At 36.3% G+C, this 19,759-nt stretch overlaps 1 protein-coding gene across 1 annotated transcript in view; it reads left to right on the forward strand.

Moving 5' to 3' along the window:
• DNAJC1 (DnaJ heat shock protein family (Hsp40) member C1) overlaps positions 1-19,759 on the forward strand; it is a 224,913-nt gene that overhangs the window by 87,113 nt on the left and 118,041 nt on the right. Inside the window, exon 7 of the mRNA XM_059404194.1 lies at positions 4,056-4,146. Within this exon, the coding sequence (XP_059260177.1) occupies positions 4,056-4,146 (91 nt within the window). The remainder of the gene's footprint in view (positions 1-4,055; positions 4,147-19,759) is intronic.

A 19,759-nucleotide genomic window follows, 5' to 3' on the forward strand; every position in this document is an offset into this window, starting at 1 on the left:
ACATGCAAATTCTTGAAGTTGGCTCTAGTTCTACAATGTAGAATCAGTTCCCTGCTTCATATCTATGTAGACAAGCTTTGAGCCCTTAAAAATTTTTTGTTAAATACTACAAGAGTTGCTTCTAAGGTAAAAACTTTTGCTCATGTTACATCCATAGTGATTATAATAGAAGCTACTTGAGAATTGGTCTGTTTGGAATCATGTAAATCCCATAGTTTTAATATAGTATTACAGAGCTAAACCTTGGCAGTCTAGAGTCCTGGTTGATTAAAGTAAGCATTCATTCATTAATGGAGTACTTATTAAACTTCTATTATTTTTCAGGCAGTGTCCACAAAGATGGATAAGAAGTTTGTATATATAAGAAATTCTAATTTTTTGTGTGTATATTTAAACTGAGGCTTATTCTAGACTCAAAATGAGACTTTATTTTCTCTACTTGACAATTATATTGATGTGAATTAGCCATCCCTGAAGAATGGGAGGGGGGGAGTTTGAAAACAACTGCTCTTTTTTTCCCCATTTTTCCCATTTATTTATTCATTTATTTATTTTTAATTTAAATTCAATTAACATATAATGTATTATTTGTTTCAGGGGTACAGGTCTGTGATTGATTAGTCTTACATAATACCCAGGGCTCATTACAATGCATAATCTCCCCAGTGTCCATCACCCAGTTACCCCATCCCCCTAGCAAGAGGGAAGACCCTCTGCTCCATTTCTAAGCATTTAAGTGTTCCTCATCCTTTTTCTTTTCTAACTTGTATTTTCAGACTATAATTACAATATGCCTTCTCCAGAAAGGCTTACTTTTTTTTTTTTTTAAGATTTTTGTTTATTTATTTGACAGAGATCACAAGGAGGCAGAGAGGCAGGCAGAGAAAGAGAGAAGAGAAAGTAGGCCCCCTGCTGAGCAGAGATCCCAATGAGGGGCTCGATTCCAGGACCCTGGGATCATGACCTGAGCTGAAGGCAGAGGCTTTAACCCACTGAGCCACTCAGGCATCCTAGAAAGGCTTACTTCTTTAAGAAACCTGTGGTCTCAAATAGGTCTACTGCATTCAACATTCTGCTTTGTTCCCGCCCTCCTTGTGTGCAGTTTGGTGTACATACTTTAAGGTGCACTGACAAACTGGAAAGTGATCAAATGGTGAGGAAGCGTGAAACTGTTTCTTCTTCTCAGCAATATCTTAAGGTTTATTATAGGAGAGAATGGTATAACATCATATAAGGTTCTTGGCCTAGAGCAAAATGTGAGTGAAACTAGGGAATGTGTTAAAACTCTTGGAATTAGGTAGAGTACGTTAAGGTGATTAGGTCCATAGTGATCCTCAGATAAGTATGATTTTGGATCAGATGGGTAATTTCAAAAAGGAATTTTATTGGACTTCTGTGTTGTAGCAGGAAGGACCACATTAACAGAGAAATACTCAGATTTGGTAGGACCAGCAGGAAGAGGCTGCTCTTACCTAATGAAAGATTTTTGCGTGGATGGGGTGCAGATAAAGAAAGTCATGAAAGCAAGAAGATAACAGGAGTCTGCAGGAGGAGTTTTGGTGAAGTGTGAAGCAAAAAAAACTGTTTGTGGTGCAGAGTAAGGTTTTTGGTAAAAGGTTGAAGTTATAATCAAAATAGGTAACATATAGAAAGCCTGTGTGTTAGATGTTATTCTAAGTGTTTCCCGTCTATCAGCACTTTGGTCTTTACAATAGCCCTGTGATTATCCCCATTCCTGAATGAGATGATTCACCCAAAACTAAGTGTAGTAACTTGCTGAATGTTATATAGGCTTTAAGATGGCAGAGCTGAGACCTTAATTCAGGTAGTCTGGCTCCCAATTCTGTCCTCTTAATCACTGTATTTTATCTCACTATATGATATTGTGATGGTTGATTTCAACCTGCCTTCTTTCACGTCTCATGAATAACTTCTCTGTGACCTTTTTTCTTGCATGCTGCCACCTTTCCTACTCCCTTCAAGGGCCCAGTGCCTTCCCAACCTTTTCTTTTTCCTACTATTAAAAACTGCCTGCAAAGAAGCTAATAAGCTCATTCACTCATTCACATCAAGCAATCAATAACTGATAGGACTTAAGGAAAATAATAGTATTGCAGGGTTAAGTTTTTAGGGGTACAGGGAATGTAAAGGGGCCATAAATCCTTAACCCAACAGTTAGGAGGATAAGTATGTTGCATGCATGATTTTTCTATACCCTTCAAATGATAACATTGCTTCGTTGACCCAAGGCTTATGGAATCCTTGTGGTAGAAATGAGGTAGGAACATAAAAGTGAGAATAGGAGAATAAGAGCTAAATCTTTATTACATTGACCCAGTGATTTTAGAAATGCCTATTATTTACCTAATTCACTGTCAAGTGGAAGAGTTCTGATATAACTCCAAAAGATACAGACTCTAAGAAAAGCTGTAACTCCTAGACAGTCATAGATGAAAAGAGAAAATTCCATTCTAGGGTTTAAGTGTTCATGTATTTCCATCTGAATCAAGATAGAGCCAAGAATTGATTTTGTTCCTTTATTTCCTTGAAAAATAAAACTCTCTCAAATGAGTCTATGATTTATCTGCCCTAGGGATCTTAAAATCTGGGAATGTTACCCTAGAGTTATCCTTGATACCTCTTTTTTTCTTATTCCACATCAATCATCAAGCCTTTTCATTTCTTTCTTGACAAGATTTCTCATATATTTTGATCTAGTTCAGTTCAATGAATATTGTGTACATGCTTTATGCCAGATACTGTGCTCTGGTCATACAAGTACCCCTCTCTCAAATTTCTCATTTTCTAGGAGAGAATATATAGCATGATACAAGCAATCCTAGAAGTGAGCTTAAATACAAAAGCAGTAAGCAGTGGAAAATTACTCTGCCAGGGAAGGTCAGAAAAATTTGCAAAGGAGGTGATACTTGGGTAGAGTTTTCAAGGATGAATAGGAATTCATCAGAATAATGGCAGGGCAGCATTTTGCCCTCGTTAGAGGGCAAAGCATAGGCGAAGACATTTTAAAAAACCACCATGTGGCCTGGCAGCTACAAGAATCTTGCTATATAATGGATGAAGTTTGAATCAAGAGGTAGTGGAAAATGACCTATTCTGTTTTTCTCCATGTCGGGATCTTCATATGGCTAGAGCATCAACTTGTTTATTTCCATGCTTGTGATTATTGAGGCCCTAGTCTTTTTTCATTACTCTGGTAGAGTCTTACCTGGGTGCCACTCCTTGAGACTTTAGCCCTCTATTTTGACACCTAAGTATTTGTCCTCAATCCCCAACATTCCATGATAGGAACTAATCTCTAAGTGTGGAGGAAGGAGGAATGACAACTTCACTTGTATCTATATGATCATATAGGTTTCATAATCAGATTTGCATATAATAATTTTGAAAATCTTTTAAAGTTAAGGGACTAATATAAAAATAGTGTTAGTACTTTGTTGGTCACAGTAATACAATTTACTGTACCAAATAATTCAGTTTAACAAGTGTGTTTTTCTGCTTTTTGTCCATGTAGTGGCACAATATTGAGAAAATAAACAGTGGTGGAAAACAGGAAGCAGAATCCTCTCTTCCATAACTGAGAAAAAAGACTTTACTTATATTTATACTTCTGGGGGTGCCTGGGTGGCTCAGTCATTTAAGCAGCTGCCTTCAGCTCAGGTCATGATCCCAGAGTCCTTGGGATTGAGCCTCATGTTGGGCTCCCTGCTAGGCAGAGAGCCTGATTCTCGCATCTCCCCCTGTATGCCACTCTGCCTATGTGTGCTCACTCTCTCTTTCACTCTCTCTCTTTCTCTCTGTCAAAAAATAAATAAATCTTTAAAAAATTTATATTTCTGCAATTACTGGCCTTAATAAATAAGCTAAGAGATAAAAATCATAAACATTTCCTTAGTTTCTTCTGTTAATCATAAAATTTAAAAACAAGCAAAGGAAGATGCTTGTTAAATGAATATACTGCTTTAAAATGAAATCATGTGGTAAATAATGACAAAAACTGATTTTCATATTAATTTGTTTGTAACTTCTTTCCTAAGGATGCTGGGGAGTTTTATGCTAAATATAAAGAAACAAGATTGAAGAAAAAGGAAGATGCGTTGACTAGAGCTGAACTTGAAATACTTCAAAGTGAGTTTTAAACATTGTCTTGGTTGTGTTAACAATATCATATGAAACTGATTTTTTAAATTTGGATTTTTCCCTTAAAATAGCAGTAACTAAATGTTGTGTGCTTTCTTTACCATCCTCTGAATAGAGTTACTTCTTTATTGTATGTGGAAAATACTATATTAGTAATTACTGAACCACCCATGGTTCAGTATCAGAGGAGAGATAAAACCAGCTTAGGGTCATAGAGTTTCTCAGATCTAGGAGGCATCCAAAATCCAGAAAGTCCTAAAATACTCCAGTGCTTTCACTGTCGTTGATATTCAGCACCAAGTCTGCCCAGCTCATCCCTCAGTTTGCTGTAAAACAGTAGTAAATGGGAAACCTGAAAATATTAAGGATTTTTGCTTTCAAAGTCTTTGTTTCATGAATATATTGTTAAAACAAGAAAACCCGTGACTAAATTATCAATATGTTGAAAAGAAGTTTTCTCTTGAACATGAAAGTCATTTTTTGCTGATTTTAGGAAAAGTTGAATATACAGTTAAAGAAGGCATTTCCCCAGCCCTGGTCTTCTGGTCTGATTTTGCCATACCTACATCTTCCCCACATCTATACACCCTTCCCTTTACTTTGCTCTATTTTTATTCAGAGCATTTAACACTACTTGACATTAATTTATTTGTTAATTTACCATCTGGTTCTCCCAATAGAATGTAAGTTCTGGAAGGGTAGGGACTGTTTCGTTCACTGCTCTGTCTATCCAAATACGTTAAACAGACCCTGCCATATAATAGGAGGTCCACAGTAAATACTTGTTGACGGAATTTGTGGAAGTGAAATCTCTATTCTTTTAAAAATTCCAGTGTGAGTATTTGGGGTTCAGACTTCCTTTCCCTCTACCTACCTGTGTTCAGAAAGAAGAGCATGGTATTGGGGTGCCTGGATGGCTCAGTTGGTGAAGCATCTGCCTTCAGCTCAGGTCATGATCTCAGAATCCTGAGATTGAGCACCATAGAGCCAAGTTTCCTGTGGAATCTCCCTCTCCCTCTCCATCTGCCCCTCCCCTCCCCCTGCTTCTTCTCTCTCTCTCAAATAAATAAAATCTTTAAAATAAAAAAAAAATTTTTCTAAAGAACTGTACAGTGTCATGATACCAATCTGGTCACAGGAAACAACACAACAATAATTAATAACTGGTCACCCCACACCTATAAATGTACACACTTGCACAGCACACATAGTGTTACAAAACAGCCCGAGTGCTTTTGAGGAGGGTGTACAGTAAAAGCTGTTCCTGCAGCCTAAACTAAACTACTAATAGCCTACCCTTGACCAGGAGTCTTACCTTGAACTCAATTGATTTAACACGTATTTTGTATGTTTTATATATTATATGCTGTATTCTTACAATAACGTAAGCTAGAGAAGAGAAAATGTTGTTAAGAAAATCATAAGGTGGGGCACCTGGGTGGCTCAGTGGGTTAAGCCGCTGCCTTCGGCTCAGGTCATGATCTCAGGGTCCTGGGATCGAGCCCCACATCGGGCTCTCTGCTCAGCAGGGAGCCTGCTTCCCTCTCTCTGCCTGCCTCTCTGTCTACTGTGATCTCTCTCTGTTAAATAAATAAATAAAATCTTAAAAAAAAAAAAAGAAAATCATAAGGTACAGAAAATACTTTTATAGCGCTGTACAGTATATACTGAAAACAGTCTGCATATAAGTGGGCCCACACAGTCCAAACCTGCATTATTTAGGATTCAACTGTATTTAGCCGAAGCAAACTGGAAGAAAGCAGCTGTGGCATTAGAATAGTAAGCGTCCAGTTGACACTTAATATATAGAAAAATGATGATAACTATTTCCCTTCAGAAGGTCCCTGTTTTCTGCCTTTACCCTGGCATCAGACAATGGTATAAGGAGAGAGAAGAAAATTCATGTTCTCTCCAAATCCGAAGAGTACATTGACACTACCTAAAAGTGTGCCTTTGAGTATTTTAATTTCCTATGTGTCAAAAAAACATGATGGGCTTGATGATCCAGTATTAGTTTTCTGCTCTCACAAATGGCCACAAATTAAATGGCTTAAACAGAAATTTATTATCTCACAGTTGTGTAAGTCAGAAGTCCAGCATGGGTCTCACTGGGCTAAAATGAAGGTTCACCAAGTAGGGCTGTGTTCTTCTTCCAGCTTTTAGAGGCCCCCCCGTATTCCTTGGATCATAGCCTTCTTCCTCTATCTTCAAAGGCACATGTGTGATGTCTGACTTTTCTTCTGTAGTAACATCTTTCTCTCACAATAACTGGGAAGAGTTCTCTGTTTTTAAGGACCCATGTGATTAGATTGGCAAATTTGGATAATTCAGGATAATCTCCCATCTCAGGATGCTCAACCTTAATCACATCTGCAAAGTTTCTTTTGACATATAAGGTAAAATATTGCCAGATTCCAGAAATAGAATGTGGACATCTTTAAGGACCCATTTTTCTCCCTGTTATAATCCCTCGGGTGTCTGGGCAGCTTTAGAACAGGGCAGTTTCTTTTTCATCTTTATGTCTGCAGCATTGACTATGGTGTCCTGGCAGATAATAAATGGCTATATTAGATGAATATGTGAATTAATGTAATCCATAAATATTAATGAGCATCTATCCTGTATACAACACTCCTTCAAGGAGCACATAATTTAATTCAAAAAGTTTCAACAGTTATAAATACTAAATAATAATCAGGGGTGCCTGGGTGGCTCAGTCAGTTCAGCATCCACCTCTTGGTTTCAGCTCAGGTCATGATCTCACGGTTCTGGGTTAGAGCTCCAAGCTGGACTCCGCACTCAGTGGGGAGTCTGTTTCCCCTCTCCCTCTGCTCCTCCCCCTGCTTGCTCTCTCTCTCTCAAATAAATAAATAATAATAATAATATTCAAGTCAACTACATTATTTTTTAAAGCAGATTTCTGTTAAGAGGGGAGAGTTTAGGATAATAGAGGATTCCATATGAAGGTTGAGGGGGAGGGATGGAAAAATAATTGTATTATTGTTATATTAAATCTAAAATTGAAACAGAAGCTTATGTTCTAGCAATTGTTGAGATGGTTTTAACTATGTTGAGTAAATCAATAAGTGAAACTCTTAAGTATACTATTTATGTAATTGTTTTTAAGTACAATTGTTACATTAAATTCTTATAAGCTTTTTAAGACAAGTCAGAAAGGGGGAAATCACATTTATAAGAAAAGAGAAAAATATCAAGCTAATCCAAAATTTACCTGTAGAGTCAAGGTGAATATATATTTTATGGCTTTTGTAGACATAGTTTACCATTTTGTGTAGCTTTTGTAACAAACCCACTTAATTGTTATAATTTTGGCATATGTATTAGAATTCTGTAATAATGGGTTTAGTATGTATACTGCAACTTAGAAAATAAGGGTTAGACATAAAATATTTATCACAATGTAAGACATTTATCACATGTAAAAATTCCTTTTAAAGTTTGTGGCCATTTTCACAAAATCACTCGAAGATTTTTGTTTGAAGCATTAGATAGAAATTTTCAAACAGATTGGTAAGTCTCACTTTGTTGTTATTGCCTAATAAAGATGATGATGCAAAGAAAAACATTTTCAAATATGTAAATACCTGAAAACTGTTTACCAGTAAAAATATATAGTAATCTTTTAAAAGTTTTGAAAATTCATCACTAATTTATCAGTTTTTAAAATTCAAAATAGAAAAAGTAAATACCAGAAAGCATATTAAAAATAATACTCATACCAGCCATGAGTAATAAGACTTCTAATGCTCATGTTTTTTATATAAGTAGTGTATATTAGGGAAAGGTGATGGTATCAACATTAAAAACGTTAAAGAGCAGTCACATTATTAATAATGTCAGAAACTGTCATGTATTTTTTAATGTAGTCTCTAAGGGTTTACATGCAAAGAATCTTTTAATTAATTTTGTTAACTTCATTACAGTGTTCTGTATTGTATACTTTAGAATTAATATATAAAGACCCCAAATCCCCCAGTGTGCATTTCATTTGCCCCTATCCTTCTTAATTTTAAAGACCATCATTGGAATACTGAGTTCATAATAACATTTCCATCTGCTTAATTGAGTAAATGCATCTCATGCAGATTAGTGGTAGCTATTTTATGCTGCCTGTTTTTCATGACCTAATTGTTAATCTGCCCTCAAGTCTATGTACTCCACCGCTGAGATGGTGCAGTATCCTCAGAGGGCTGTGCCAGAGTATACACTGAGTAAGGTGTAGTGGTCTTCTTAAAATGGCAAATGTTGTACAGCCATCACATTGCAATGTCTTGTAAAGCTGAAACTTTGTACGCATTGAACAGTGACTCCCCCTTCTCGCCTCCCTCCCAGCCCCAGGCAACCACCACTCTGCTTTCTGTCTCTATGATTCTGACTACTTTAAGTGTCTCATGTAAGGATGATCATACAATATTTGTCTTTTGTGACTAGCTCATTTCACTTAGCATAATGTCCTCAAGGTTCATCCACGTTATGGCATGTGTCAGAATTTCCGTCTCTTTTAAGACTAACTATTATACCATTGTATGTGTATACCATATTTTGCTTATCCATTTGAATACCTTTCAAGGGATACTTGGGTTGCTTTTACTTTTTAGCTATTGTGAATAATTCTGCTATGAACATGGGTATACACAGGACGGTTTGAGTCCCTGGTTTCAGTTCTTTTGGTATATACACAGAGATGGAATTACTGGATCTTACTGTAATTCTGTTTTTAATATTTTTTAAGTAGGCTCCATGACCAGTGTGGAGCCCAACATGGGGCTCAAGCTCACAACCCTGAGATAGACATGCACTGAGTTCAAGAGTCAGATGCTTAACTGACTGAGCAACCCAGGCACCCCAATTCTATTTTTAATTTTTTGAGAAAGCAACATACTGTTTTCCATAACAGCTGTATCATTTTACGTTCCCACCAACAGTGCAAAATGGTTCCAGTTTCCTCACATCTTTGCCAACACTAATTTTCCATGTTTTTTTTTTAATTGTAGCCATGCTAATGGGTGTTCCTTTGGAGAAGTGTCTATTCAGCTCCTGTACTCAGTTTTTAATTGGATTATTTTTTGTTAAGTTTTAGGAGTTCTCTATATATTCTGGATATTAGCCCTTATCAAATATATGATTTACAAATATTTTCTCCCATTTTGTGGGTTGCCTTTTTTCTCAGTTGACATTGTCTTTTGATGCACAGAATTTTTAAATTTTCCTTTAGTCTAATTTGTCGGTTTTCTCTTCTGTTGTCTGTGCCTTTGTTGTCATATCAAAGAAATCATTGCCAAATCCAGTGTCATTTAGCTTTTGCCCTTTTTTTTTTTTTCAAAGAGTTTTATAGTTTAAGATCTTACATTTAGATCTTTAATCCATTTGGACTTTATTTCATAGTGGGTAAGGGTCCAACTTCATTATTTTGTATGTGGTTATCTAGTTTTCCCAGCATCGTTTGTTGAATTATTATTTTATTTAAATTTTTACTTTGAAATAGTTATAGATTCATAGTTGCAAAAATAGCATAGAGAGTGTCCTATGTGTCTTCCTGAAAACCAAGAACTTGACATTAATACAAAATGTATATATAATTCTCTACCTTATCACAAGTGTGTATTTACGTTACTACTATCCCATTCTGTCACTACCCCTTTATGATCGTACCCATATCCTCCCGTTCTCCCATTATCCCTAATATCTGGCAACTACTAATTTATTTTTCATCTATCTAATTTTGTCATTTTGCCTATACGATTTAAAGAATATGATTTTGAGAATCATACACTATTCAACCTTTGAGATCGGCTTTTTTTCACTCAGTTGTTCCATGTATCAATAGTTCGTTGCTATTTATTCTGTGTAAGGTTTTACCATAATTTGTTTGACCATTCACCAATTATAGTTGGTTGTTTACAGTTTTTGACTGTTACAAATAAAGCTGCTGAATGGTCAGGTGTACGTTTTTTTGTGAACTTAGTCTTTATTTATGTGGGATAAATGCCCAGAAGGCAATTGCTGGGCCATAGGACAGGTTTATGTTTAGAGTTTTAAGAAACTGCCAGATTATTTTCCAGAGTGCCTATATAACTTTTTACATTTCTACTAGTAAGGTCTGAGAGATCTAGTCTCTGTACCTTTTATCAGCACTTGGGATTCTCAGTGTTTTTTATTTTCTAATACATTCTAATACATTTGTGAGAGAGCTCATCATGATCTTAATTTGCATTTCCTTAATGGCCAGTGATGTTGAAACACTCATGTGCTGACTTGCCATCTGTGTGTACTCTACAGTTTATGCCTTTGGCCTATTTTTGAATTGGATTTTTTTTTTTTTAACTGTTGAGTTTGAGAGTCCTTTATATAATCTAGATATGATTTCTTTTTCAGATATGTGGTTTACAAATATTTTCTTCCAATCCGTAGCTTTTCATCTTCTTAATAGTCATTTACAGAACAAAAACTTTTATGATGAAGTCCAATTTATTGTTGCTATTTTTTAGATGATGCTTTTTATGTTATTTAAAAAAACTCTTCCCAAGCCCTATTCTAAATATTTTCACCCTTATTTTCTTCTAAAAATTTTATATTTTACATTTAAATCTATGATCCATTTTGATCTAACTTTCTATAAGGTGTGAGGTTTAGGTTCAAGTTTAGTTTTTTGCTTATGGGTGTATAGCCAGTTTTGCCAACTGTTTTTTTAAACCATTCTTCAAAAAGTGAATTGCTTTTGCACCTTTTGTCAAAAAATCACTTGCCCTTGCTTGCATGGGGTTCTTTCTAAGCTCTCCATTCTGTACCATTCATCTACATTTCTCCTCCTCTGCCAATATGACAGTCTTGATTATTGTGGCTCTACAGTAAGTCTTAAAGTCAGGTAGAGTGATTCTTTCCACTTTCCTATCCTTTTTCAACATGTTTTAGCTCTTCTAGTTCCTTTGCTTTATATATAAATTTGAGGATAATCTTATGCATATCTACCAAAAATCTTGTTAAAATTTTGATAGGAATTATGTTAAACTTGTATGTCAGTTTGGAGAGAATTAATATTTTCTAATGGAGTCCTTTAATCTATGAACACCATCTGCTCTTCATCTGTTTATATTTTCTTTGATATCTCTCTTTGGTGTTTTGTGGTTTTTAGCATACAGATCCTGTACATATCTTGTTAGATTTATATCTAAGTATTTCTCTTTTTATTTTGAGTGATTATACATGGTATTGGGTTTTTAATTTCAATTTCCATATGTTCACTGCAAATAAAGAAATGCAGTTGGTTTTTATATGTAGGTATGTATCTTGCAGTCTTGCTAGATTAACTTGTTAAATACAAGAGTTTTTATGAGATTCCTTGAATTTTCTATGTGGATAATCAGGTCATATGACAATAGGGATAGTTTTTTTCTCTTCCTTTTCAACCTATATGCATTTTATTACCTTTTCATTTCTTATTTTGCTAGCTATATCTTCCAGAACTATGTTACTGAGAGTGGTGAGAGAGGACATGCTTCCTTTGTTTCCAACCTTGGGTAGAAAGCATTTAGCACTTTACCATGAAGTACGTAAACTGTAGGGGTTTTGTGTTAGATGCTCTATATGAAACTGAGGAAATCTCACTCTGTTCCTAGTTTTCTAAGCTTTTATCATGACTAGGTGTTGAATTTTGTTAATTTTTTGTGTCAGTTAATATCATGTGATATTTCTTTGCTTATTAATTTGGTGGATTATATTGATTGGATTTTGAGTATTGAACTAGATTTGCATCCCTGCAGTAAGTAGCCATAGTGTGTAATTCTTTTTCTATATTGCTAAATTCTATTTGCTGATATTCTGCTAAAGATTTTTGTACCTATATGAGAGATATTGGTCTCTAGTTTTTCCTTTTTGTACTGTCTTTGTATGATTTTGGTATTAGAGTAGTATTAACATCATGTAAGGGATTAGGAAGCATTCTCCCTTCTATTTTCTGAAAGAGACTATGTTGAATTGGTGTTAATTCTGTAAACATTTGATAGAATTCTCTGGTGGGACCATTTAAGACTGGATATTTCTATTTTAGGAGTTTTAAAATTATGAATTAAACCCCTTTGTTTTTACAGGGTTTACTCAAATATTTCTTTTATGTATCTGTTTTATGGGTGAGTTGGGGTAGTTTGTATTTTTCAAGATGGAATTGGTCAATTCCATCTAAATTGTCAAATTTATGTGTGTATAGTTTCTAATCCTAATTTATCCCTTTGATGTCTGCATGTCTTGTAGTGATTTCTCCTGTTTCAGTACGAATACTGGTAACTTCTCTCTTTTTTTTTCCTTCTCAGTTTTGCCAGATGTTTGTCAATTTTATTGATCTTTTCAAACAGCTTATTCTTTGTTTCATTGATTTTTTTAATCTATTGCTTTTGTTTTCTATTTCATTTATTTCTGCTCTTATTTTTTTTACTCCTTCTGCTTTCTTGTGCTTGTTTTTTTCTTTTTAAGATTATTTATTTATTTATTTGACACAGAGAGAGAGAGATCACAAGTAGGCAGGCAGGGGTGGGAGGGAAGCAGGCTCCCTGGTGAGCAGGGAGCCTGATGCAGGGCTCTATCCCAGGACCCTGGGATCAGGACCTGAGCCGAAGGCAGAGGCTTAACCCACTGAGCCACTCAGGCACCCCTCTTGTGCTTGTTTTGATTTTGCTTGATTTTGATGTGGAAGCCTTGATTAAGGTCTTGAGGCTTTTCATCTTTCCTAAAGTAAGCTTTTAGTGCTTTAAATTCCTCTCAGCACTGTTTTGGGTGTGTCCCACATATTTTGATACAGTAGTTATTCATTTGATTCAGTTTAGTATTTTTTTCCCTTGAGACATCTTCTTTGATAACCTGGATTACTTAAGTATTTAAATATTAAGCTGTTTATTTTCTGAGTATTTGGGGATTTTCCTGTTACCTTTCTGTTAACTGAATTTTGGTTTGATTCCATTTTTGTCAGAAAACCCATTCTGTATCATCTCAGTTCATTTAAATTTGTTGAGGTGTTTCATGCTCCAAGATAGGTTCTAGCTTAGTATATATCTCATGGGCATTTGAAGAGAATGTGTATTCTGCTGTTGTTTAATGAAGTATTGTTATAGCCCCCAAGTCCCCAAGACTCTGTTCTTTTTTCCCCCCTCTGTTTTTCAGATTAGACAATTTCTATCATTCTTTCTTCAAGTTAACTGATTACTTTTTCTGTTCCATTTTTCTGCTGAGTTCTCAGTCATTAAATTTTTAATTTTAGTTACCACATTTTCACTTCTGATATTTCCATTTGGTTTTTCTGTATGTCTTCTGTGTCTTTGCTATTGATTTTTAATTTCTTCACTTATTTTGAGAATGTTCATTACTATCAAACCATTTTTATATGGCTACTATAAAATCCTAGTCAAATACTTTGGATCTCTTTTTCATCTTGTTGATTATCTTTTTCATCCAAATTGAGGTATTCTCAGTTCTTGGTATGATGAGGGACTTCCCAGGTGTCCTGAGATTGAGCCCTGAGTCGGAGTCAATGTGGGGCTTTCCTGCTCAGTGGGAGCCTGTGTCCCCTCTCCCTCTGACTCCCCCTTCCTGCTTATGCTCATGCTCTCTCTCTCTCACAAATAAATAAAATCTTAAAGAAAAAAAATTGGGGGGGGGGGCGCCTGGGTGGCTCAGTGGGTTAAGCCGCTGCCTTCGGCTCAGGTTGTGATCTCAGGGTCCTGGGATCGAGTCCCACATCAGGCTCTCTGCTCAGCAGGAAGCCTGCTTCCTCCTCTCTCTCTGCCTGCCTCTCTGCCTATTTGTGATCTCTCTCTGTCAAATAAATAAATAAAATCTTTTAAAAAAATTGGGCATTTGGGGTATTATGTTATAATACTCTGAATATTATTTAATATTGGGGTATTATAATACTCTGAATATACTCTATCTTAGCTAATGTTCTCTGACAGTGCTCTAGCTGAACTGAAAAGGGGGAAAGTTGCTGCCCTATTACACTGTTATACTCAGGAAGTCCACGGCCTGTTTTACAGCTGAGGGAGAGGGTGCTTGTGAATCTTCTTAGGGCTGGGCAAGTGTGGGTGTTCTCGCTTACAAATAGGCCACACTGATAACACCCAACAGACATCCCCTCGCTGGGATAGGCAAGAATGCCCACTTAGAGTTCCCCGCCGAGCCTTTGCTGATGCTGTGGAGGGTTGGTCTCTTTACTCCTGGGCAGTTGTAAAAGCACTGAAAGCCTCAAGGCTTTCTCTGAAGCCACCGTGGCAGGGAGGGGAGGGATGCCTCATTACCTCTGGGTAGACACGAAGTCTAGTTTTCCCATTAGCCTACGTTAGCCCTACCCCATCCCTGACTTTACAGAGTAAGGAGACTCTTATTATCTCTCAGCAGGAAAGTCTTTTCCACGTCCTGGTAGGGAGCTTGGGGGGTATTATTACAGTCTCACAGTGGCAGAAGTCTAGGCTTCTTGTTAGCCTTCACTGGCAAGAAAAGGTTGGCCACAATTCTGTCCCTTATTTGCGTGAAGTATAAATCCGTTACTACCTAAGCTTGTCTTACTATGCAAGGAAACTGAGGGCGCTCACCACCTCGGTGTTCGTCGTGTCCGCCATACCTAGCTGGCCTGTCTTCTCTTCAAAAATCAGTCTTCCTGGGCGCCTGGGTGGCTCAGTGGGTTAAGCCGCTGCCTTCGGCTCAGGTCATGATCTCACGGTCCTGGGATCGAGTCCCGCATCGGGCTCTCTGCTCAGCAGGGAGCCTGCTTCCTCCTCTCTCTCTCTCTCTCTGCCTGCCTCTCTGCCTACTTGTGATCTCTCTGTCAAATAAATAAATAAAATCTTTAAAAAAAAAAAAAAAAAATCAGTCTTCCTGTGCTTGTTTTATACATAATGTTTAGGGGTTTTCCATTTTGTTAGGGGGAGGAGTATGAAAAAGTACTTTTACCCCATTTTTTTTAGAATTGGAAGTTTTGAATTACTTTTTTAAAGTGATTTTTTAAATCCTTCTTTACAAAAGCATCAAACACTTGCAATTGTGATACAGTACCCCAGAATTAAATATAAACAACTACATTTACTTATTTGCTTCTTTATAACTGATTCTCTGTAAGGAGGTAAAATTACTCCTGAAGAGGTGGCTTCTAGCTTATGTACATTTTTTTCAAGCAGTACTTTAGTGTTCAAAATAAAGAAATTTAGAGAAGCTAAGTAATATGACATACTTCATAAGCAGTCAGTTCTATGACTTGTTCCCCTTTTAGGAAAAATATTTTGAAAAACAAAAGCCTGGTCTATAACTTGAGCTCATATGGTACTCTGGTGACACCATCCTAGTTTCTCGATAGTTTTATATTAGAATCACCAGTCATTTAAGTTACCAATTGTCTAATATAGTATTAGGGACTCTTTTTTTTTTTAAGATTTTATTTATTTATTTGACAGACAGAGATCACAAGTAGGCAGAGAGAGAGGAAGGGGGAAGCAGGCTCCCTGCTGAGCAGAGAGCCCGATGTGGGGCTTGATCCCAGGACCCTGAGTGATCTGAGCCAAAGGCAGAGGCTTTAACCCACTGAGCCACCCAGGCACCCCAGTATTAGGGACTTTAAAAAAAAAATCACCCATCTTAAAATCCTGAAAGTACATAAAAGTATGTAAGCAATAAGAGGTAAAATATAGTAGTTAGATACCACATAATTTCTAGTTAAGGTAATCCCTTTTAAATAGAACTGTTCCCACAGTACTGTACTCTTAATGTGCGTTATTCATGGCACATACTAAATTCACAAACTTGGATGAAATGTGAGTGAATGAATAAATGATCTTACTCCTACCTTCAGAGTTTCCGTTCATCTGGCAGGCTTTTTTAATTGAAACGGAAATAAAATTCTTAGAAAATTATGCATTAATTTGTTCTTCTTTGACCTTTTCCTTTAGTTGTTTCACCTGGCCCACGTAAGCATTGTAGGACTTCTTCCTTTCTCCAAAACTCCCCTCTTTGTATCTTATGTATATTAGGATAGTAAATTTTAAATCTTGAGAATACTATGTTTTTGCACAGTTCTTTACAAGTTCTTTATATTCTAAGTACCATTCTAATCATTTTATATGCTTTAATATCATTACTCCTTATTAACAATTCATGAGATGTAGTATTACCATTATTCCCATTTTACAAAAGGACTTTAAGCAAAAGAGCTAGTAAATTGCAGAAGCTGAGTTCTAGTCCCAGATCTGTCCACAGTGAGAGCTTTTCCATTCATTCATTCATTCATTCATTCACTCATTCACTGTTTATTTAGCACCAGATGTTGTCCCAGGCACTGGGAATTCAGTAGTGAACAAAATAAGTAAGAATTTTTGCCCACATATGGGGCGCCTTGGTGGCGCAATAGGTCTGACTCTTGATTTCAGCTCAGGTCGTGATCTCTAAGTCGTGAGATCGAGCTCCTATGTAGGGTTCCACATGGACTGAGCGTGGTGTCTTTTTGAGACTTTCTCTCCCTCTTCCTTTACCTTCTCTGTCTGTCTCTCAAATAAACCTCAAAAAAAATTTTTTAAATAAAAGAATTTTGCCCATGTAGAAAGAGTCAATAGGATGAGCAGTGATAAATGCTGCAGTAAAAAGTCACAAGGAAGAGGGATGGAGAATAGATAGATAGATTGATGTGTGGCAGGCCGGCTGCAGGGACAAAGAAGACCTCAGTAATGAAAAGACATTTGAGAAAAAACCTGCAGGAGGTTAGGGAGTAAGCAAGACTGGTGAGGGAGTAGGTTTCAGTAGAGGCAACAGATGAAAGCTTTATGGGTTGTTGTTGTTGATTTTATTTATTTGTCAGAGAGAGAGTGTGTGTGCACAAGCAGGGGCAGTGAAAGGCAGAAGGAGAAGCAGGCTTCTGGCTGAGCAAGGAGCCTGATATGGGACTCGATCCCAGGACCCTGGGAGCATGTCATCCCAGGGTTCTGGGATTATGAACTGAGGTGAAGGCACATTTAACCAGCTGAGCCACCCAGGCATCCCGAAAGCTTTATGTTTTTGAGGAACAGCAGGAGGCTGGAGAGTATTAAAATGAGGTCAGATAGATGATGAATGGGGTGAGGATGGAAGGCATAAATCACTTAGAGCCTTATGCTGTGAGAACTTGGCTTTTACTCTGGAATGGCAAGTCCTAGGAAGGTTGAGCAGAGGACTGACATGATTTAATACATGTTCTAAGAAGTCTGGCTGTGAGGTTAAGAACAGACTGAAACAAGGACTTGAAACAAGGAGACCAATCAGCTGGGAGTTGTTTTAGGAATCCAGACAAGAAATGATGATGGCTTGGATCAGAGTGACAAAAGTAACAAAATGGAATTCTTATGTATTTTGAAGTTAGAGACAAGATTTCCTACTGGATTTCATACAGGATATAAGAAGAAGGGGAAATTGTTAGCTCCAAGGTTTGGAACCCCAGGAGGTTGAAGGAATGGGAACTATATTGGAAGAAGCAGATAGAAGTGAAAGGAGTTTTATCAAGAGCTTAGTTTAGCACATAGTTCTAAATATTCTCCTTAATATTAGGAGCACATTCCTGCACAAGTCAGGATTTAATTCCCGCAACTGTGCTGTGAGATTGGTAGGGCAGATATTTCGTTTTACAGGTGGAGACTTAGAGGTCAGTAATGTGAGGGAAATACTAATGTATTGACATATGACTAAAGATATAGAACCTAGTTTTTCTGACTTCTTGTTTTCTCATTTTTCTGCCACTTTTTATATTAATGACATTTCAAATCTCCTTACTATTTTGATAACTTTTCTGACATCATCTGTATTCTTATCATTCTGTATTTTAAGCATAGTGCTCAAAACTGATTAAAACTTCCTTCCTATCCTCTTCCAAGTTACATTCATTAATATCTACTGCGCTATTGTCTGTGCATTTCCAAGGAGAAATTCTCTGTGCCTGCTAGAAAAAGAAGGTAATGAGTTAAGATGTTATGACTTTGCTCAATTTGAACTCTTTTCCACTGTTTTCAAAACCATAGAGGTACAAGTGTTAATCAAGACCTAAAGAATTATCCTCAGGTTCATGGTCAAAGATCCCAAATCACTATTCAGCAAATGTGTCTTAGCATAATAAATACTTTTGCAATGTTTGACAGGAAGTGTTTGATCTAAGTAACTGACTTATTAGTTGAATTGTTTAGTGTAAGTTTCCAAATATATGAGAAGGTAGGCTACTTAGGCCAGAGTTTTTTGGTTTGTTTTTGTTTTTGTTGCTGGATCCAAACTCTGCATCATTTTGTTGACTAAGAGCATTAAATGGAAGGACCCCCTTAAAATGATATTTGACTCATTTCTCATTCCTTTGACAAGCATGTTGAATAAATTTTTCTTTTGAGAGGAAACCATTTCTCTTCAGTCACTAGACACTTAAGGTATCAGTCATGGGTTTTACTTCTTTTTTGATTTGTTTATTTTGGATTTTGTTGTTTGATTTTTGTTGTTGTTTGGTTGGTTGGCTAGTTTTTGTTTCTAGCCGTTGTCAGGCTTGTTATTAAGAACCAATCTATCTTAACTTAAGGCCTATAACTTACTAAATTTCAATAAGACTTACTCTTCCAAGGGAGACAAACCATAAGAGACTCAATCTAAGGAAACAAACTGAGGGTTGCTGGAGGGGAAGGGAGTAGGTAGATGGGGTGACTGGGTGATGGGCATTGGGAGGGTATGTGTTGTAGTGAGTGCTGTGTATTGTGTAAGACTGATGAACCATAGACCTATGCCCCTGAAACAAATAATACGTTACATGTTAATAAAATAAAAATAAAGACTCTTCCAGCAAAAATAGTCTTTATTTTTTTATTTAACTCAAGAATTTCCCTATAAAATTCATCATGCTGCTAAAAAAATTTCTTAGATTTGTGTTTCTTGGATGAACTATGAATAGGGATGTGTTTATAACACCAAAATTGATGATAGCTGGGCGCATACTAATTACATAGAGTTTATTGAAACTAGAAATTTGCAGGAAAGATGAGGGTAGTTAGCAAATAGAGGTCTTTTTTCCCCTTAGACATGTTTTGAAAACACATTTTTTTTTGAAAACACATTTTTTTAACATATGAAAGATGTTGCCAAGTGCAAAATGTTAGATGCTACATTCTCAGCCTTGTATTCGTAAAGTAGCAAGAAATCAGTGAATATTTATAAGCTGTGGGTTTATTGGTTTTAGAAGTTATGTTTGAAGATTTATGTTGTGTATCTTTAAATTTCGTTTTTATATTTATATCTACAACTTTGTAAAAATACATAAGTATACCTGCATATATATTATTTATTTTTTAGTGATATGTTCCTTCTCTTTTCCTTCATTGTCTCTATGCTTCTTCTTTTCTTTATCTCTACCCCCTATATACCTTGTAGGTGTTCATCTATATTTTTCTCCATGCTTTAATAATAATAATAAAATATATTTAGATGAATATGTATACACAAACATTTGTAGAGGTTTAAAGAGGCATTATTTTGTTTTGCAAATAGAGAATCTTACATGCTTTACTCCATCTTTTATTACTCAAACTCATAAAAGTCTCTGTAAGTCAACTGGTAT

This window comes from Mustela nigripes, chromosome 6 (assembly GCF_022355385.1).
Source record: "Mustela nigripes isolate SB6536 chromosome 6, MUSNIG.SB6536, whole genome shotgun sequence".
Taxonomy (NCBI): Eukaryota; Metazoa; Chordata; class Mammalia; order Carnivora; family Mustelidae; genus Mustela; species Mustela nigripes.